This window comes from Rutidosis leptorrhynchoides, unplaced genomic scaffold (genome assembly GCF_046630445.1).
Source record: "Rutidosis leptorrhynchoides isolate AG116_Rl617_1_P2 unplaced genomic scaffold, CSIRO_AGI_Rlap_v1 contig255, whole genome shotgun sequence".
In the NCBI taxonomy this organism is placed as follows: domain Eukaryota; kingdom Viridiplantae; phylum Streptophyta; class Magnoliopsida; order Asterales; family Asteraceae; genus Rutidosis; species Rutidosis leptorrhynchoides.
In genome coordinates this window covers 42,264-64,484 of record NW_027266503.1, presented here as the reverse complement: position 1 = coordinate 64,484, position 22,221 = coordinate 42,264, and the positions used below count along the sequence as shown (strand labels likewise).

The following is a 22,221-nucleotide window of genomic DNA, read 5'->3' as shown; positions in this document are numbered from 1 at the left end:
TTTACCACCGACTTCTGTTTGAACAACCTCAACATTCTAGCTTAATTAACGCTTCAGTACGTTTCTTCTGATTGGAAGATGATATTTTTCTCTAATATATTTAGAGATCATGATCGTGTATCACATCAGAGAATTAATTTAAATTCATGGGCAGTGAAACATAGATGAAATTACAAACTAAATTCATGGATGCTCATAATAGTTTTTTACTTTTTGTAGGCGCTATCGAATATCGTGTGACTGCTGACAGTATGAAGGATCGCATTAACACAGACATGCATGAAGAATGTATGAAGATTAGTAAAGAATGCAGGTAAGACTTTTCTTGATTGAGCTTCATCTTTGTGGCTAAAATAGAAATTAGCTGTCATTTTCTTTTAAAAAGCCTCAAACTGGTCTCTTTTGTAAAACAAGAATTCAACACACATGACTAATGTGATGTATTAAATCCATCCTTATTGTCACCACTGTTAGAAACTTCTAGCAGCTTCGATGGCTAGAAAACTGAAAAATGTTATCTTTGCTTCTCTCAGGGTGTTGACAGTTCATGGATCGGAAGACGAGGTTGTTCCAGTCAGAGATGCATCGGAGTTTGCCACGATCATACCTGACCATGAATTACAAATTGTGGAAGGAGCCAACCACGGCTATAAGGAACATCTTTCCGAATTACTGCCAACTATTATCAAATTTATAAAGACATTTCTATAGAATGATTAAAGATTGTTTATCTTGTCATGTACCAGTTTCTACGCCTGGAAGATACCTGTTATAATTTTTCCTCTAAAATACAAAATATATCTTAAATGAAAAGGCAGAGCTGAAACACTGAAAAATTATATTGAAAGAAATCATTGATTTACTAAGGTTACTTATGTTTGAAGTCATCCGTCAGTGTCACTAGGATGATTACAAGTGTTTAAAAATCTAAGGGCTAGTTAAATACCAAATTTAAGACTATAAGACCATCTTCATTGCTAAACTCAAATATAAAAGTTGAGTTTTGATTTTGAATTATAGTGCATGACATGATATTAAAAACTAAAATATTTTTCTCTCTCAATTCTTTTTGAAGAGCTCATCTCTCTACAATTCAAATACTAAATTTTAATATTTTATCATTAAACATGTGGGAACACATAATTTATAAACCAATCAAATTATTTTATAATTTTAATTTATAAATATTTAATTTAAGTTGGAATATAAAGGTTGAGTTTATAGAATGGAATAAACAAACCCAAATTATACTTTTTTATCTTCCAATCTATATGTCACTCATGTGGCATAAATTGAATTCTAAATTTGGGGTTTGCAGTGCGGATATTCTAAGGACCGAATAGATAGTTTTGGAATTTGAGCCGTTCATGGAATAAGTTGGGCCATTCTGATTCATATTAGTGGTGAATCTGGACCAATAAGCATAAAAATAAAAATGGGAAGCCTTTATCATCACTTCCGATTCATGAGCTCAAATTCAGCGACTATTAAAAAGAATCATTCGCCATTGTTGCCTCTTCTTCATCATCAGGTACGTATCACTACACCAACAACAGCAGCTCGAAGCTATTTAAAGATGTCTTTATCTCACTCTGACTCTCAAACTGCTCCAAACTCAGGTATGTGTCTATTTGCATATATATATATATATATTGAAAATGTATTCCGACTGAAACGATAGGTTAGTGCAGCTGTGCTAACGGTGGCAGGTCAGCACAGAATAATAAAAACACAGTGCAGAAAAATAACAACGATATGTTCACGCAGTTCAATTTCCCTACTCTGCGGGGCCTAGCCCAGAGGTAAACGACATTCCACTATTCTTGCAACAATAGGACAGTACTCGGATTACAATTCGCAAATCTATAATCTACTTCCTATCTCACTAAGTGTATTCATCGTTCTACTTAAAGCAGCCTAATCTAACGGACCAGGACTTACACAGATTTTCCTCACCAAACGGGTAAGGACTTCTTGCAATCCTCTTTCAGATTACAAGTGTCGATTGCCTCACCAACGGGTAAGGACTTTCTCGAGACCTCTGCACGGATCACGAGCGCCAATACCTTGCCAAATAGACAAGGACTTCCTTGCAATCCTCTAACAAACTACAAGTGCCACAAGCTGATGCACTGTATATAATCAACTCTGAAGTAGTTGGATAAGTGCTCTGATAAGTTCAAACACCGTTTTAAGAGTTCACGTACAAAATACGTCAATAAAACGTGAACAATATGGTGTATGAAGGCATGAAGGTATATGTGCGTGTATGCTCGATTCTTCTGTGTTTGAGCTCTGTTCTTCTGTCGAGTCTTCAACTTCTTAAATAGAGAACTCACTACCTTCACCAATTCGGAAATCAATCCCTTTTAGAATAGGAATTGTGTTCCTAAAGAATCCTTTCTTTATCATTCTTCCCTTTTGGTTTAGGAATCAAACTAGGAATAGTTTTCACAATAGGATTTCCATATGTAAACCAATTCAAATCAGTTCTTTGATTATATGAATCGGATCAATTAAGGATTCTTCAATTACTAGTTTCCCAATAAGACTTGTTCTATAAGAAGTAAGCAAATCTTTTGTAGAACCAGTTTTGACGAAAATAGCCAACTTACAGCAACTACCGTGTGATCAGAATCAAACAGACACAGGTTTGCAACACAGGCAGTTTGCCTCAACAATCTCCCCTTTTGCATTTTTGACAAAACTCTCCGTTATAATCTTCAAATCTTCATGCTGCAACGGAAGCTTCAAAACGGAAACAACAAGTTTTCACATCAATGGTAACAGATGGAAACTAGTAGAGTGCAAATAAAATTGGGCTGCTGTGTTAACACATTTTCGGTAACACTCCAGATAACACTGTGTTCACGAATGTACGATGACACAGGTGTGATTTGCACATATTTGACCGCTAGAATTTTTGAACTTGGGTTATTCCTCCAAGTTTTCGCTCATTCAAGATTAATCTCCCCCTATCGTGATGATCTCCTTTTTTCAAGATCCGAGATTATATCTTCCCCTTTTATATATCTCCCCCTTTTTGTCAATAAATTGCCAAAATCTCCATGTAGGAGGGATAAACTAGCAATTTGGTTAGATAATTAGACAAATATGCAAAGTTATTACAGACCAAATAAAATATCCAAGTATGTCTGTAAAACAAAATGCACATAAAAAGGGTCCATAAGCTGAATGCTCCCCCTGAGCTTTAGCTACAAGCAATTTTTGCTTCCATGGCCATCCTTCGCCTCCTCAATTTGTACTCTGCCTGCTTCAAGAACCGCACAGTCTCTCTTGCTACTTCCAAGGCAGCAGGGGCATATACATCCTCCTCTTCCGCTAGAGCAGGACTCTCTTCTCTCTCTGCATCATCTCCATCAGCGATGTCCACAACGCGCTCTCCATGAATGAGCCTTGCAGTTAGCTTGAAAGCTTCAGGCTGAATAAACTCTTCATGCTCATCGATTGTGAGACCCTGGTTGACCAGCAGAGTGAAGATGGTGGCCGGGAAGACATAGTTGCCAAACTTCCTCAAGTCAAAGCCAATGCGTGTTCCAACCTTGAAGAGCAGGAGTCCTAGTTTCTGGCTCACTGTGTTCGTATGCCTACACGGCATCCAATTGGCAACAGCCACTTTGTGCAGAGTATAATAGAAAGCCATTAATTCAACTGGCTTCATGGTAGAGCCATCACCCGACCAGGTGTGTTTACGACCACCTGTAATCTCAGCAGCTATCTGATCATAGTCCTCCGCATACCTTTCTTCTGGATTCCAGCAAGCAAACACATCAGACAGTAGTTGAGGAGAGATATTATAGTATTTACCTCTGACATAGACTCTTTGATAGTTCGAAGAATCTAGCTTGTCAACATCCTTGGGCAGGTTGCAGTAGAACTCTCTCACGATCTTCTCCACATATTGTGTGTTCCTGGTGACACTGATCCAGAGATTCTCTTCAAGTAATAGCTCCTTCAGGTTGAATTCCTCAGCTTGATTTGTTTTAAGAACCTTCTCAGCAATAATGTTCTTGCTACAGGCATATGGCCAAAAGGCTCTGGCTACTTCATTTATAAACGGGCCTGTAATAGCTGGCTCAGCAGGTAGCTTTTCCTGAACTCTGGAAGTGGAGGCTGGCATAGATTCAGTCGTCTTTAGCGCTGTCCTTTTTCTTTTCACGCTTCTCTTCACTCCTGTGTTAATAGGTGTTTCAACAGCAAGTTCATCTACAGGCATCTCAGTTTGACCTGTTTCTTCTACCTCAGGGTGAGGGATATTCGATTGCTCCCCCTCAATAGGCATATCAGCCCCTTCAACAGTGTTTTCTGTCTCAGCAATATTCTGTTGCTCCCCCTCTGTTTCGGCATTCGCAACAGGTGACTCCCCCTCAGCACAAGTACCATTCTCAGCATGAGAGTCAGCAAAATCCTCTGTGCTAGCAGGATTAACAGCAGCGTCAGGCACACAGGTGCCGTTTTCTTCATCAGCAGAACCCAAAGTTCTTTCTTGACTGTCTGATTTCTCAGACTCCAGACTCTCGTCCATAACCTCAGATATCCCAGTAATTACAGATCTTTTACTAACCCTACTCGAAGAGGGTGAAGAGTTACTTACTGGAAAAAGTGGATGCACTATCATGGCTGTTTTAGGGTTGTCGACTTCCATGACTTCGTCGTCGGAGTAATACCTCGAGATATCCTCCGGTCTTTGTTGCGCGAAGCGCCTCCTGGGTGGTGACGGCGACGAGTCCGAGGACGAAAGATTTATCGGAGCCGAGGAAGACAATGGAATTGTGCGCATATTAGACACAATTCGAGAAGATCATCGTGCTCCACTGAGTCTGGACAGACCTCCTCCTCTGATTCTTGCCATTACAAACACTCTGATTTTCGATCTTAGGGTTTCAGATTTTGGAGTGTGTTTTCGGGTCTGAGGGAGTAGTGTAGCACAAAATCGGAAAGATTTGCAGTTATGACTTTGAAATTGCTTTTTCTTTCTACCTCTGCAACTTCCTATAATTTTTAAATTTCCGTGGGAAGATCATCTGCTACACGCCAAAAACACTAGCCACTGTACAGGACTATATGGGCCAATAGATTGTGGACTTTAAACATTTGCTAAGCCCATCTCTTTCTTTCTTTCTTTCTTCTTCTCTATGTCCGGCTGATTTTTCTGTTTTGGGCCAAGGAATTCGTTCGGCCCAACTTCTTTCTGCTGCTACTAGTCATCTCTTTAGGCTTCAGCCCATTAAGCCCAATCTTCCTCTTGTAGAGCAAAACCACACTCAACACCTCTTTTTATATTCTTTTTCTTTTTCTATATTTTTTTTTGTTTTTTCTTTTTTTCAAACTAAAAAGACATAAAAATAAGATGGTATTATACAAGGGAAGGAAGCACTTATCTTAAGTTTCAAGTAATGGAGCAAAGTCCGAGAGCTCCTCTCAGGAACTCAAAGCGACTTGCGTCTAGACTCTTCGTAAAGATGTCTACCAATTATTTTTCGATTGAGACATATTCCAAGGTCACCTTTTTCTCTTCTACAAGTTCTCGAATAAAGTGGTGACGAACTTGGACGTGCTTCGTTTTGGAGTACTGCACAGGATTCTTGGAAATACTTATTGCACTGGTGTTGTCACAGTAAATGGTCAACACCCCTTGCTCTAAGCCATATTCTTCCATCATCTGTTTCATCCAGAGTAATTGTGCACAACAGCTGCTGGCCAAAATATACTCTACTTCAGCCGTGGATAATGACACCGAGTTCTGCTTCTTGCTGAACCAAGATACTAGATTGCTCCGAAGGTAGAAACAACCCCCAGATGTACTTCTCCTGTCATCAACACAGCCTGCCATATCAGCATCACTATAGCCAGCTAGCACTCCATTCGTATCTTTTGTGTACCAAAGCCCCAACTTTGTGGTTCCAGAAACATAGCGTACGATTCGTTTTACACCTTTAACATGTGATTGTTTCGGATTGGCTTGGTATCTTGCACACACTCCTACATTGTAGCTCAAGTCAGGTCTGCTGACGCAGAGATATAGCAGACTCCCAATCATACTTCGATAGAGTGTAGGATCGGCACTTTCTCCTTCAATGTCCTTTGACAAATGCTCATTTGTCCCCATTGGCGTCCTCATTGGTTTGGCAGTCTCTAATCCAAACTTCTTTACCAGATTCTTGGCATATTTTTCCTGGGTGATCGACGTTCCATCCTTGCACTGTTTGATCTGAAATCCTAAGAAGAAGCTTAATTCACCCACCATGCTCATTTCAAACTTGTTGGCCATACTGTGGATAAATTTCTTCCGTTCCTTCTCACCGGTTGAACCAAAAATAATGTCGTCAACATAAATCTGGGCTATGGTCAATTCTCCCCCTGTGGTTTTGAGAAACAGAGTTTTATCAACACCACCTCTTCGATAGCCCTGTTAACATAGGTATACTGACAATCTTTCATACCAAGCTCGTGGAGCTTGCTTGAGCCCATATAGTGCTTTTGTCAACATGTACACATGATCGGGATAGGCTGGATCAGAAAATCCTTTAGGCTGCTCAACATACACTTCTTCATTCAAATATCCATTTAGAAAGGCACTCTTGACATCCATTTGATACAGTGTGATGTTCTCATATGCAGCCACAGCTATCAACAGCTTGATTGATTCAAGTCGAGCAATAGGAGCAAACGTCTCATCAAAGTCTACTCCTTCAACCTGTGTATATCCATGTGCAATCAGACGTGCCTTGTTTCTTGTGATATTCCCCTGTTCATCGGTTTTATTCTTGAATATCCACTTTGTACCGATGATATTGCAATGCTCAGGTCATGGAACCAACTCCCACACTTTGTTTCTTTCAAACTGATGTAATTCTTCCTGCATCGCAATTATCCAGTGTTCATCGGTCAAGGCCTCGTCGACTTTCTTTGGTTCAATCTTGGAAGTATAAGCCACGTAATTTATCATATCTTTATAGTTCTTCCTGGGTACGCCTCTTGTTCTTCTCTCGGAGATGTCTCCAATGATGTCTTCAGTAGAGTGATTCTTCTGAACTCGTATGGAAGGGTATACATTCTGGTTTGTGACAGCAGGTATAGATTCTTGGGTGTTTCTGGCATCTGTGCTAACAGACAATGCCTCCACACTAGGTGTGTTTTCATTGCTGCCCACACCTCCGGAACCTAATGCCCCCACACTGGGTGTGTTATCATTAGGCCGAAGTTGACTGACTCCAGGTTCACCATCCTCTTGTTTTCCTATTTCAACCTGCTTGTCATCAAACACAATATTGATTGATTCAGTGATAGTATTAGATTTTTCTACAAGAATTCTATAAGCTCTACTATTAACTGAATAACCAACAAATACTCCCCGTTCACTTTTGGATTCGAGTTTTCTTCTAGATTCTCTGTCCTTCAACATGTAGCAAGGGCTGCCAAATTCATGGAAATATTGTACTGATGGCTTCTTCTTTCTCCAGATTTCATAAGGGGTTTCCTTAGTGTGTGGCCGAAGATACACCCTATTTATGATGTAGCATGCCGTTGACATGGCTTCTCCCCATAACTTGTAGCTAAGCTGTCGAGCATGGATCATGGTATGGGCCATCTCTGTAATGGATCTATTTTTCCTTTCCACCACTCCATTTTGTTGAGGAGTACTGGGCGCCAAAAACTCATGTGCAATTCTACTGTGCTCACAGAATGCAGTCACGATTGAATTTTCAAATTCTTTTCCATGATCACTCCTGATTCTTGTGATAGCACCAGTTGTGTTCCGTCGATCATTGTTCAGTTTGGTGCATAATTTTATGATGACATCAGGAGCTTCAGATTTTTCCTTAAGAAAATCCACCCATGTGTGCCTGGAAAAATCATCAACACAAACGAACACATAAGATTTACCTCCCAAGCTTGGAGTTTGCATTGGCCCCATCAAGTCAATATGCAAGAGTTGTAGGGGCCTCTCCGTGGTGATGTAGGGAACTTTAGAATGCTTCTGCTTTGTCTGCTTCCCTAGTTGGCAATCTCCACATGTGATGTCAGGATCATAGGTAAGAGCTGGTAAGTCTTTCACAGATCCTGTCTTCGATAAATCAGCTAGATTTCTGAAGCCAATATGCCCAAGTTTCTTGTGCCACATTTTTAAATTTTCTGTGCTAGTCTTCAGGCATTTTATATCACCATCCAGAGTATATGTGTTGTCAGTTTGTCTTGTCCCTGTCATGATCACTGCTTCTTTACTGTTGATCACTTTGTACCCGTACTTATTGAATCGGATTTCACAATCTTCGTCGCACATTTGAGCTATGCTGATCAGATTGTGTTTAAGACCTTCTACTAAGAGGACATTCTTTATCTTTGAGCTCGACGAGTCTGGCAAGCTTCCTTCTCCAATTATGGAATTTGAATTTCCATCGCCATATGTGACAGTCTCCTGTTTCTTGTAGATAATGTTCTTCAAATTTTCTCCTTTTCCTGTCATGTGCTGGGAACAGCCACTATCAAAATACCAATCAGCTATCTCCTTGAATGAGAATCTACACATGAGACTCTTTAACTCTCTCTTCTTTACCCAGATTTTCCTTTGGGTGTGACTGACGATATCAACCTTTTTCTTTGGATGCCTTTTTGGAAGTGAAGAGATAAGTCTTCGAATATCATTCTGTCGTACAAAACACCACGGTCTTATATGTCCAGGTTTGTTGCAATAGTGACATACGATTCTATTTTTAGTCACTCTATTTTTGTATCCTGAACTGCTTCCTCTTTCCGTTTTTGATGGTGTGTGACCAACCCCAAATAGATTATTCTTTGGGGATACTTTATTCAGGATCTCGTCGAGATTTCCCTTTCCTTTGTTGAACTTCTCCATAGCAAGGTTGGCTTGTTCAAGTTTCTTCTCTGATTCTGACAATTCAGACTTCAATTTATCGATCTCAGTCTCGTATTTTTCAATTATTCTGTCAAAATCCTTCCTTTCGGCTGTGAGTTGCTTTAATTCATCAGAAAGTATATGGTTGATTTTGAGAGATTCCGTCATTTTTCTAAGAAGGTCTTTGAAGGCAGCATGTATGTCTCTGTCATCATCGCTATTTGAGTTCCCATCTGTACTTGAGTTCTCCTCTGTGCTAACAGTTTCTTGGTTCACAGTTTCATGGGCTTTGCTCACAGATACATGAGCTATGAGAGCAGTATGGGCAGGAAACTCGATCTCACTTCCACTATCACTAGACTCAGACTTGTCTTCGGACGTCTCCTCATCACTCCAGGTAGATATGAGAGATTTCTTCTATTTTTCAAGGGTGTTGGCACACTTGGCAGCAATGTGACCAAAATCTTGACATTCATGGCATTGTATCTTCTCTTTCTTGAATCTGGTTTTCCCTTCGCCGGATTCTCCCTGTTTATACCGTTGACTTCCTCCTCCTGACTCTTTCTTTTGGAAGCTTCGATTATTCTTCTGGTTTATTGAAGAGTAATCATTGAATTTTTTTTTGTTGAACTTCCTATATATCTTTCCCATATTCTTCGTTAACAGTGACAGCTGCTCGTAAATTGGCTGTTGATCACCTGTGTTAACAGGTACATCTTCTACTCCAGATTTAAAGGCAACAGATTTTGATTTAGACTTGTCTCTGTTCCTCATCGCCAATATCATCTCATGAGTTCTGAGTTTTCCCATAAGATCATCAAACCGTAAGTTCTCGAAATCAGTAGATTCACTGATTGCATCCATCTTCGAGCTAAACTTTTCCGGTAGCGAGATCAGCACCTTCCTCACCAGTTTGGATTCAGGAATTTCCTCGCCAAGAGCAGTAAATTCATTAGCAATGTAACGAAGATTCTTTTCAAAATCAACAATAGTTTCATCATCTTTCATGGTTAGAGTTTCAAACCTGGTAGAGATAAGATGTAACTTTGATTGCCTGACTGATTTTGTTCCTTCGTATGTGAGTTGAAGGGCATCCCAAGATTCCTTAGCAGTCTCGAAATTCTGAATGATCTTGAACACACTAGGACGTACGACACATTGGATAATGCTAACAGCTTTGATGTTTGCTGTAGAAGTAGTTGATTCAACTGCAGTCCATTGGTCTTCACTCTTGACTACTTCAGCACCATTAATAATGGCAGTAGGAGGTGTCCACAGAACCTGTGTAGCGCGCCAGATATCTTCTCCTTGGCTTTTCAGGTACCACTTCATTCTGGTCTTCCAATAATCGTAATTGGATTCCGTCAACAAGGGAGGACGAATGGTTGAACCGCCTTCTTCAATTCTATCTTCCATGGTCAGAATACTCAAGATCTTTTCCCAAGAGACTTTCTTGAGCCCTTTCTGATACCACTTGAAAGTGTATTTCGACTGAAACGATAGGTTAGTGCAGTTGTGCTAACGGTGGTAGGTCAGCACAGAATAATAAAAACACAGTGCAGAAAAATAACAACGATATGTTCACGCAGTTCGGTTTTCCTACTCTACGGGGCCTAGCCCAGAGGTAAACGGCATTCCACTATTCTTGCAACAATAGGACAGTAGTGGGATTACAATTCGCAAATCTATAATCTACTTCCTATCTCACTAGGTGTATTCGTCGTTCTATTTAAAGTAGCCTAATCTAACGGACCAGGACTTACACAGATTTGCCTCACCAAACGGGTAAGGACTTCTTGCAACCCTCTTTCAGATTACAAGTGTCGATTGCCTCACCAAACGGGTAAGGACTTTCTCGAGACCTCTGCACGGATCACGAGCGCCAATGCCTTGCCAAACGGACAAGGACTTCCTTGCAATCCCCTAACGAACTACAAGTGCCACAAGATGATGCACTGCATATAATCAACTCTGAAGTAGTTGGATAAGTGCTCTGATAAGTTCAAATACCGTTTAAGAGTTCACGTACAAAATACGTCAATAAAACGTGAACAATATGGTGTATGAAGGCATGAAAGTATATGTGTGTATGCTCTGTTCTTCTGTGTTTGAGCTCTGTTCTTCTGTCGAGTCTTCAACTTCTTAAATAGAGAACTCACTACCTTCACCAATTTGAAAATCAATCCCTTTCAGAATAGGAATTGTATTCCTAAAGAATCCTTTCTTTATCATTCTTCCCTTTTGGTTTAGGAATCAAACTAGGTATCCTTTTCACAATAGGATTTCCATATGTAAACCAAATCAAATCAGTTCTTCGATTATATGAATCGGATCAATTAAGGGTTCTTCAATTACTAGTTTTTCAATAAGACTTGTTCTGCAAGAAATAAGCAAATCTTTTGTAGAACCAGTTTTGACGAAAATAGCCAACTTACAGCAACTGCCATGTGATCAGAATCAAACAGACACAGGTTTGCGACACAAGCAGTTTGCCTCAACATATATAATATATATAACTGCATAAATATTAAAGTTCCAATGCTTACTAACTTGATAATAAGTCTTAAATTGGATATCTGAAAATGGGTTTGTGAATTTGGTCTATGATTTGTCAGTAGTCGAGCAGAAGAAGTAGTGGCGAAGTTATGACCCAAAAATAATGGGTCCGACATTGTTAGATTTTAAAAGGTTGAAAAAATTAAGTCGCATTGCGAAAATTTTGAATGAAAACTAAATACAAATCTATTCAAATTTAATAAATAAAATAAAAAATAATTTTATAAAAATGAAACTTATTATGCAAATAAGGTAGTAGATTGAAATATAAATTTTAGGGAAAATAGATTTTCAAAAGTTCTTGATTTTGTATTTAAGAAGTTAAATAATAGAAAAATATAGGATAATTAAAAATATATATATATATATATTTATTTTTATTTTTATTTTTTAAGATGAGAATATGAAGCTCTACTTTGCTCCATTAATTTTGGAATAAAACAACTTAAATTATTTAAAAACTAGGTATTATATTAGGATTCTTATATTTGTATTATGTTTTTATTTTAAGGAAGAAGAGAGAGACCGTACGTGAGTGGTTACTTACGTAAAATCAATATTTTGGAATTAATTTAAGTAAGTTTAGGATTTTTGTATCCATAGGTTACGTGATTCCTTTATTAATTTAAACAATTTAGTATTAGATTCTTACCGTTTATTTTTTTTTATAATTATATTTGTATACTTAAAATTTTGTGACTTCAATAATTTTAGTTAGCTTTAACTCATTAAAAAATATAAGAGCTATTCTAAAAAAAATTTAAAATTTGGTGGTGTCATATGACACCAGACCCATGAACGTGCCTCTGCCATTGAGAAGGTCATAGTGACGAACAAACATGGTGAGAAGCTTGCGGGCTTATTACATGAAACAGGATCTCCCCAGATTGTCATATTGTGCCATGGCTTTCGATCCTCTAAGGTTTGTGCTTCTTCTCTTACTCTTTACTAAATACAGTCATGTATTGGTGCCATATCGCGAGCTATATTCTTTGATATGTATGTTTTTATTTGAAACCAATATTTAGGATGGTTTGACAGTTTTTGTTTTCCGGTTTCTAGGAAAATAGTATCTTGACGAGCGTCGCTGTTGCATTGGCGAAGGAGGGAATTAGTGCTTTCCGTTTGGACTTTGCTGGAAATGGGTAAGTAAATAAACTATTGAGTAAACTGATGAGTTTGAAGATTTATGCATGCATCTACTTTTCGTAATTGTAAGGTCGTTGCCTGAGTAACGTTTAAAATTTGTAGATCATCAAAGTGAGTCAAGTCATGGAGGATAAGGATATTTTTTTTTTATTCGTCTTCGTGCTTGAACAAATTGCTCGAGTTTATGTGACCGAGATTGCCGACATGCCAATTGTTCTGCACATGTTTGTTTAAATGTACTGACTTAGTGGCCATTTTGTTTTATTGTTCAGGGAAAGTGAAGGTTCGTTTGAGTATGGTAACTATTGGAGAGAGGCTGATGATCTGCACGCTGTTTTTCAACACTTTCGTAGTTCGAATCGTGTAGTAAGTGCAATTCTTGGACATAGTAAAGGTAAGTCAGATGTGCTAGATAAGTTACAGCGTCGAGATGGGAGACAGTAACGGTGACCCAAAATTCCGTCTAAAAGTTTGTTTTGAGTTGCTTCATGGGAAAATTTTGTGAAAATCGTATATCTTGAACTTTGTTATTCGTGCAAAATGCAAACAACAGAGAAAAAAATGCTATAAATGTTACCATATGCCTATTCGTTATAGTCTATGCCTAGATTCTGAAGCACAATTTGACAATAAATCTGAAACCAATAGGCACAAAATTGTATGCACGGCATCAAGCTAGTTTCGTCCTTCAGAGCACGTAATGGACTTTGGTTTCTTTGTGCTTCCTAAAGCTGCTACCAGCTCATCTTTAGATCATTTTTTCAGTTTTCACCGTGCTTACTGCAAAAAGGTTACTGAGTTTTGCTTACGACATTACCCTTTAAATGTTATAATGTTTGACAAACATGATTTCAGGAGGTGGTGTTGTGCTACTGTATGCATCTAAATATCAAGATGTTCCTGCTGTTGTAAATGTTTTCGGCCGTTATGATTTAAAGAATGGCGTCAAAGATCGGTTGGGAGATGATTGTCTGCAAAAAATCGAGGTTGGATACAATGACGTTAAAAATAAGACAGGTAATTTTCGTTCTACATAACTTCATCCGCAAGTCTGAACCTTTTTGTGTTGAAATCATACGTGCCGATGCTGGATACTTAAAATAGGTTTCGCTTTTTGTAGGTGCTGTTGAATATCGTGTGACTGCTGACAGTCTGATGGATCGCCTTAATATTAACATGCATGACGAATGTTTTAAAGATTAGCAAAGAATGCAGGTGACAATATCGAGACTCTTTTTAGGTTTCAACAATGTTGTGCGTATATTGTTCACTCGGTCGAGCTTAAAATGCATAATGTAAGTTGCTTCTCATAGGGTCCTGACAATTCATGGAACGGAAGATGAGGTTATCCCTGTCGGAGATGCATTGGAGTTTGTCAAGATCATCCCGAACCATGAATTACAAATTGTGCAAGGAGCCAATCACAACTACACGAAACATCTTTCGAATTAGTGCCAATTATTGTCAACTTTATAAAGACAATAACATAAAAAGAAAGAATATATACTCTTATGTTGTAGGTGCCTGGATGTTGTATTTTTCCTCCAAAATGAAACCTACATATTTCAATGAAATGCCAGAACCATACACCAGACAATTCTATTATATAAATCTTTGCTTTCCTAAGTTACTTTTGTTTAAAGATATCTGTTACAACTATACAGTAAATTAAGAGCTCAAAAACCCTACAAAATACATAGGAGTCATCCAAGTGGGAGACAGCTGATGATAAAACCAGTTGGGGTTCCATTATTGTTGGTACATTATCACGAGCTACTATACTAGAAAACAATCTACACAGGAGGAAGACCGCCTCGTACATCATCATCATCACTCTTGCATAAACACAATATACAGATTTACAGTAACAAAATTACCAGAATAAATAACCCTTAATAGAATTCACGGTCTGGTAATAACAAAGGAGCAGCCAGTGTCCAAAAGTATAGCACGGCCGTAACCCATTCAGAACAAATCCTAATCCAAACCGAGGTCCAGCCAACATCAATTAATTTCGAGCTTTCGTTGTCGTCCGTCCATCCCGAGAGGAGCATTCCGGCATACATGCTAGCCAGAGCGAATATAAGGTGGAAGAAGGAATACGAATAACTAACTGGTCGTGGCTCGTCATCCTTCTTATCTTTTCCTTCTTCCACATCCTCTTTTTCAAGTAAAGGCTTACTTCCAGCTGCCAAACAAAACTCATCACTCAAAATTTAGCTTTATTTTTTAATAGAAGATGTGTTTTTTTATGTACTATATGTTTCTGATTACCTGACTTGGGTGATCCTGGTGACAAAAAGGTTGTTGAAGATCCAGCACGAAAAGCAGAGTACAGAACTGAGAGAATAGTTGTGAGCATCCCAAGAAAAAGGGTACTCGTGGAGACGGCATTGGATTTGCTATGGAGGCCATTGCATTTGTAGCCATGAGGTTCACTGGAGAGAGCCGTGTAAAGCACGTAAGAACAATAAACTGCTACCACAGAAGCAGGCAAGAGGCTGCCATTTATCTGTAAACATGAACAAGTAATTTATTTTAGGGATGGATAATATTGTATTTTGTCTCTGTAGATGGAGAGAGTGATAGTTACCGTTGGATGTAGAGCTATGATCCCAAAAGCAAGTGCAAGAATCATGGTCATGACAATGAAGAAGATGTTCAGGCCACAATCATGACCAGATGGATTGAACCATATGAACATAATCCCAGATAATACAAATGCAGCAATGTAGCATACAATAGATATTACGAGTAGTGCGATGTACCTAAACATATCCGTTCATCAAGTTATAAAAAAATAAAAAATAAAATAGTTCTTCATCATATGAAAGTTTCAATTTTTACCATTTTTGTTCATCTTTTGCAACCCATGCATCATTCCACGCATGTACAAAGTCCAATAACAATAGTACTTGAACCAATAAAAACACCCCAGCTCCGAATTTTGACGCATAGCCTGCAAATATAGAGAATAAGACTTTGTGAAAAGCGCCAAATAAAAGAAGTTGGCAGAAGAGTGAAAGCTGAACTTACTATATACTGAGATGACAGTATTAGGCATGAAAAACATAAGGAGCACCAGCAAAAGCCATATGATCATCTTGGCAACCCATCCACCATGATGCCATGAATCTCGAGTCTCATTTTGATCTTTCACGCCAATCATCAGAAGGGCAAGTATTCCAAAAAATAAGAAATTTCCCAATGTCACACGGAGTACAGCCTGCATTTGATACCATGCTTCTGGGTGATGAGCGGTATTTATCCCTGAAAACAAGTGGAATAAGAAATGTTTCACAGCTAACATACACTAAAAGGTCCATATATCCAAACCAAAGCACGTGATGGTATACAAACAATCAAAATCATGAAAGTAATTTATCAATTCTTGGTGAAAGATACTACCGACTAAGAAAACAGTAATTCAAACAGATACCCAGATGAGAAAAAAGGGATGGATGATTGATAGAAACTAACTAACATTTGAATTTCTCCAATAGAGGAGCCCCAACTTCTCTGAGAATCCATGCGAGGATCAAAGTGAGACCAAAGAGAGCACAGTAAGCGATTCGAGCTGATTTCTTGGATATTCCTGACGCCACCGATGAGCAAACACCGCACGTTAATGACGCAAAACATGACGCCAAGCACGACATCTCTCTAGAATCAATCAAGATGATTCTGTCTCTTTGTTTGTGGCTCTCTCTCGAAGCAACATATGAATTTTACTGATGGAAGGAAGGGGAAAGGGATGGGATGGGATAGGAAGACTGGTAGTTACTAGTTAGTTGTACACTTGAATTGTTTTGTTTGTACACGCAAGCAATCAATATAGTGAGTTCAGTCAGACGTGGATTTGGTTTTTTTGATAGGAAAGTCAATTTGTCAAGAGTCAGAGAGAAAGTAGTAGATTTTTTTGAAGATCTTCCATTCCTCCTTAATGATAAAGTATACCATATCGTTCCAATCGATGGTGGTTCACGGTTCAATTTTAAGTCTATACCAAGTAAGGTGGTTCCATTTCAATTTAATCAATAATTTATAACTTCGTTAAATTAATGAATTAATATAAATTTATTAATTTAAAGAGTTTCAAAAAGTAATTAATCTTTACATTCACCGATTATATTTGACAATGGCAGGTTCAAGTTCGAACTCATATATGGGCACCTGACCTCTATTGATAATCTAGCTAGTAAGATGTTTATCATGGATTTAAACTTGTACAGACAGGCTAGTTTAGTGATGGCTTGGTTGAACCTCAAAAAGGTGATGGCTTGGTTGGGCTTAGGCGATCTTCATTTGGGCTTAAACAGAATCGCCGTAATATTAACATACATGATGAATGTCTTCAGTATCGAGACTCTTTTAAGGTTTCAACATAGTTGTGCGTATATTTTTCTCTCCATCGAGCTTAAATGCGTAATGTAAGTTGCTTCTCATAGGGTCCTGACAATTCATGGATCGGAAGACGAGGTTATCCCCGTCGTGTCGGAGATGCATTGGAGTTTGCCAAGATCATCCCAAACCATGAATTACAAACTGTGCAAGGAGCCAATCACAGCTACACGGAACATCTTTCCGAATTAGTGCCAATCATAGTCAACTTTATAAAGACAATAACATAGACAGAAAATTCTATTATATACTACATAAATCTTTGCTTTCCTGAGTTACTTTTGTTTCAAGTTATATGTTACAAGTATACAATAATTTAAGAGCTGAAATCCCTACAAAAAACATTGAAGTCATCCAAGTGGGTGACAGCTGATGATAAAAACCAGTTGCGGTTCCATTATGATATTCCATTATACTTCTTCTTCTGTCCCCTCAAAAAGTTAGATCTCCCAGGATCCAATCTTTCAATTTCCTAGACTTGATGGTCTTTCATCTGGCATCAGCTAGTGATGTTTCCGTTTTCGCGCCTATCTTCATTGACAAGAGCAACTGTTAGAAGATTTCGCTCCTGGGATCCTGATCGAATCAATTAAAATTGCATTTTCAATAACAGATCAAACATAATTAAACCCGTTCTAGACACTTGAGCGCTACCACTGAATATCCAAAAGTCTGTACACATGGAAGAAAATAAAATTCTTAAATAAATAGCCGAGTCAACACCACAAACATTGAAATCTCATCGTTATTAGATATTTAATAATAGTTACCGACTGCTGACTGTTTCCGTAGCTTCTGATGAGAAAAATGCCATCTATGAATGCAAAGAGAAGTGTCAATTACCTCTTCAATGTCGTTGCTAGACAAGTCGGCATCATCCAACCTTGCTTTAAAGAATTTGTCTGAATTCATGAGCTCTCCACTTTCCATTCGCTCCTGAACCACGACAAAAATCACTTGAATTATTATCCATATGTGTTTTAATAAGGTATTACTGTATAAATGAGAAACATGGATGGAAACTTATCGTACAAGTTCAGACTTTGCCGATTCGAGTTTCTGCTGCAAGTCTAAGATGTGATGTTTTGAAAGGCTGGAAAATGGAGAAATAAATTTGATATACAAACAATATACACAAAAGAAGAGAATATAACTGAATTTTTTTAATCATATCACCTCACGATCTCTGAAGTTCAACGGACCGAGCTAATGCTTCTCTTCTTGTCAATAAATTCTGGGGCCTTATTGCTTGAGGACGTTTATAATTCTTTCCACGATAGACAATAATCATATAGCCTTTAGTAGTTTTATCAACAGATACTAATACTCCACCACTCTCGGCCTCCAAATCTATAGCAATATGCTTAACTTGGGCAAGATTCTTTTCTTTAACTAGAATCTTAACTAATTCTCGATATTTCCAGTGCAAGTGCATATTTTCTATGGTACCACCATAAACCCCCCCGCCTGCCTGAGATAAGCAAATAAATAATGAAATCAAATTGTCATGCTTGAAACCATGAAACAGGGTCAAGAGTATCGATTCTTTCTTACCTAGTGGTAGAAAGGGCTTCATAATCAAACCCATTTTACGAAATAAAAATCTCTCCTCATTTGTAATAGTTTCTAAGTCAGTTGGTGTCTCTGCTGGGTTCAGATCCTTTTGCACTTTTGCTAAAGCTTTATCTGCCATTTTCAACTTCCGTTTTGCCTAGGACCATCCAGAAGAGTTGAAGATTAGTGAGAATCTAATAGGGAGAGTGTTAATACTTTTTTGAGTTAATATAAGTTGCAAAAAATAATTTCGTCCTGAGAAATCTGACTAACGAAGCCTGTCTAGACAATGCTGATTCTTTCTTCATCTCCTCGACATCTCTACAGCTTGGTTGCTGGCCCCAGCGAGAAGCTGCTGCAATGGTTTCGTTGAGAGAGTCAGCGATCAATGGGAAGTTAGAAGCTTTGACCGTTGACCCAATCGAGGCTGTGAGTGGATGTCGAGCTTGCTCTTCCTCATCTTGTTGGAGAATTGTTTGATTTTCCCTCTCTATCACAGCATCTCTAACCAATGGTGGCAAGAAGTCATTACCCCGGTAGAAGACAATAAATTCCTTATTTCTAGAAAGTAAAGTTCCTCCTGTCAATTTCTGCATTCACCAAATGGAACATGCAGAATTCAGTGTATCAATATGCATTTGAGATAAAGAAGAACAAAGAAGAGATAACAGAAATCACTAAACATGAATCAAAGCAACTATACATACCCATGAACAAAGAAGATTCACATAAAACACCAAACTGAATCATTAAAAGGCATACTAGTTTCTAGCCCATGTGTCAAACAATCTGAAACCAGCCATTTTCAGTTGAAAAACCTCGAAATTGGTCTTTTCTATATTAAAATTTAAAGATAAGGATCATTTTAGCGCTCCTTAACAGAAACTTGTCCACTTTGGATTGTGTTAAAATACAAGGATTAAATACAATATGATCCCTTATTGAATCTAAGAACTACAGAATGTGTTTGTGGGGGGGAACTCAGAAGGACATGCCACAATTGACACTTCATAATATGTAAGCAACAAGATTTAACACCTCACCTTCAGTTCTTCAGCCATTCTTTCATTCCTCGTATTCTCAACTCCACGTTTGATGGCTATCTTTGCAATGGCTCTTCTTTCCCACAGTTTTACCATAGCTTTAGCCAGACCTTGGAGCTCTCTGTTCCTTCCTAAAGAGAAATTTAATAAAATAACAGGCCTTGAGAAAACAAAACTGGTGAATGACTAAATAATAGGCAGAAATCAAACATACCGAGGGAAAAATGTGGGGGCACTGTCCTTGCAAGCCTACGAAGAACTGTCGTCTCGCTGTCCATTAAACAATGTCTTACCCCAAAAGGAAGAAGTCTAAATGGGGGCTTATATCCAGGAACCACAGAAGGAAGTAAGTCTGCATCTACAGGCAACGGCTCACAGCCAGTCCAATCTTTAAATCGTGGGCCCAACTTGTCCAACAAATCATTGAGCTCACACAAGTCCATTATTTCCTCTTTAGATAGATCCTTCCTATTCTTCACTGAATTCGGTGTGAAAGAATCTGTAGTTCTTTTAGGGCCAAGAGCTCTAATAGTATCAGTCTTGATGTCTTGTGAGCGCGGCAAGACATTCCCATCACCTTGAATTTTTTCAGTATATGACTTTACCAAGGAAGTTTGTAGTTCATTTTTCTAAACAACCCTATAGAACTTCCTGACCTCCATATAACCAAACCTCCAGTTTTACTCTGGCATAACACAAACGATAATTCAAGTGATAGGCTGTTTGATCTACAATCCGCAACAACATACAGGAAATAAACTAAATTGTACATACCAACTAATCAACACCTGAGAAAATGTTATGAATAGCAACAATTGTGCTAATTCCAGTTACTATTCACAATACGAATTTAATCCTAGCAGGTCAATGAAATCATTATAAAACAACATAAAACACTGACCTCTAGAATCTCGTGGGTCCTCTTCATGTTAAGAGGAAAAGACTCTTCAAACTTTAATTTCACCACTTCATCCATCTTCCACTTATCATGAATTGAATCTACTAAGGATTGAGTGATCCCAGATACACCAACTTTCGTCCTCTCGTACATTCTCAGCGCAAGACTTCGTAGCCTCCTAAGCTCGTGTTCTGGAAGCGTACTCTCAGCCAACTCAGTGAACTCTCAGCCAACTCAGTGTTACTCTTCTTCCCTTTCTCATTTCCTTGTCCAATTTCTCTCTTTCCCTCCCATGGAAATGCCATTGAATTTTAATTCTCCCTCGAACGAATGCCGTCTCTGAAGGGCTCAATTTCTTCCTGCTTCTTCATATCCACGAAACTTGAGGGTGTATCAATTTTTGAAGAATTTTCATTGACTATCACCCTGGAATTAATTTCTTTCTCTACATTAGTCACTTCTTCAACATCAACATAGTCTGCTCTATCATTTTCACGATAACTACGAAACCCTCTAGCAATCCCTTCTCCTAGTTTATTATCAGAATCCATCCGCAAACTTTCTGGTTCAAAATCTACTTGAGTTTCACTGATTTTTTTCTTAGCGACCGAAGGAGGGGAGACAAATGCATTTGAAATAGAACTCAATGGTTTTGATTTCACCTTTTCTTCTACTCCATTATCCGAATCAATTCGCAAACTTTCCGTCTCCAATTCATTGGTTTCAAGGTGTTTTCTCTTGGGTATCCAAGGAGGCGAAACAAATTTATTAGAAATAGAAAAATTACTCACTGGCTTATCCACTGATAGTGTTTTACGAAGTTCGAAAGAGCTCTCGAATACTTGTTCTTCTTCTTCAACTTCTACCTCCTGTTGTTGTTGCCATGGAAATTCACGTCTAGGAGAAGGGATTTTATCAGACCATTTATCACGAATTTGTTCTTGGAAGCTGGGCCTGAGCTTTCTCTTGGCATTTGTGACATGAAGTGTGTATTTTGAAGAAAAAGAATAAATTATTTTGGGAGATTTTGAAAATTTCAAGTGTAAAGAGTGAGATGGGCGTGTGAGAAGAAATGGGTAGAAAGAATCGTTCGGAGATGGAGAAGAGGGGATGTGTAAAAATGGCGGGTGTGCTGCTATTGTTGCTTGCTAATGTGAAAGGGGCGGCTCCTAAATAAATGGCTAATGGCATGAAAAATTTTAGTTTTATTATTATAATAACATTTTTATCCCTCGCCACTGTTAAATACTTTTGGAAGTGTTCGGTGAAATGCCTGAAAGAACAATTTAAGCTCTAGAAGGATTTGAACATTTAAAACTGGTCTGGTTTCATACATTATGAAACGTGTTTAAAGTTCTCGACTATGGCACATTTAGCAATCCTTCCCTTGGTCAAACTTGCGATTTAACTGGGTATATGCGAAATCTCATTCCTTCTAGACAAATCCATGACACATGCAACTGCCTAGAGCGTCAAAGGTCTAGCGACCTTATCTTTGTTCGAAACAATTTGTGTCGGAGAGACTTTTAAGTAGAAACATTTTTTTGATGTTATTTGAAGTAGAAACTTGAACTTTTAAAATTGCAGCTGCTATTCTTGGTTCTCCCTTCTCTAATGCGAGTGCCCCTGATCAACTTGTGTGGACACCTCATAGAAGTGGTGTGTATCAAGTAAAATATGGGTACCAGATTGCCGAAGCTTTGTTGTCTGAGCAGCAGGACTCATCCTCGTCGCCTGTGCTT

General features: G+C 38.4%; 1 protein-coding gene and 2 pseudogenes across 1 annotated transcript; 1 reads left to right on the top strand and 2 right to left on the bottom strand.

Moving 5' to 3' along the window:
* The first annotated feature begins 10,455 nt into the window (after positions 1–10,455).
* LOC139882301 (putative uncharacterized protein YDL057W) lies at positions 10,456–17,214 on the top strand (annotated as a pseudogene).
* LOC139882303 (uncharacterized) lies at positions 14,476–16,242 on the bottom strand. The gene is made up of 6 exons (XM_071866655.1): positions 16,068–16,242; positions 15,620–15,853; positions 15,431–15,542; positions 15,177–15,351; positions 14,858–15,095; positions 14,476–14,771 (listed from the first exon to the last, which is right to left on the bottom strand). Exons 1-6 carry the CDS (start codon positions 16,240–16,242, stop codon positions 14,476–14,478), a joined length of 1,230 nt encoding a protein of 409 aa, XP_071722756.1.
* Positions 17,215–17,483: 269 nt separating the features above from the next.
* Positions 17,484–21,815, bottom strand: LOC139882300 (CRM-domain containing factor CFM3, chloroplastic/mitochondrial-like; annotated as a pseudogene).
* Positions 21,816–22,221: the final 406 nt, after the last annotated feature.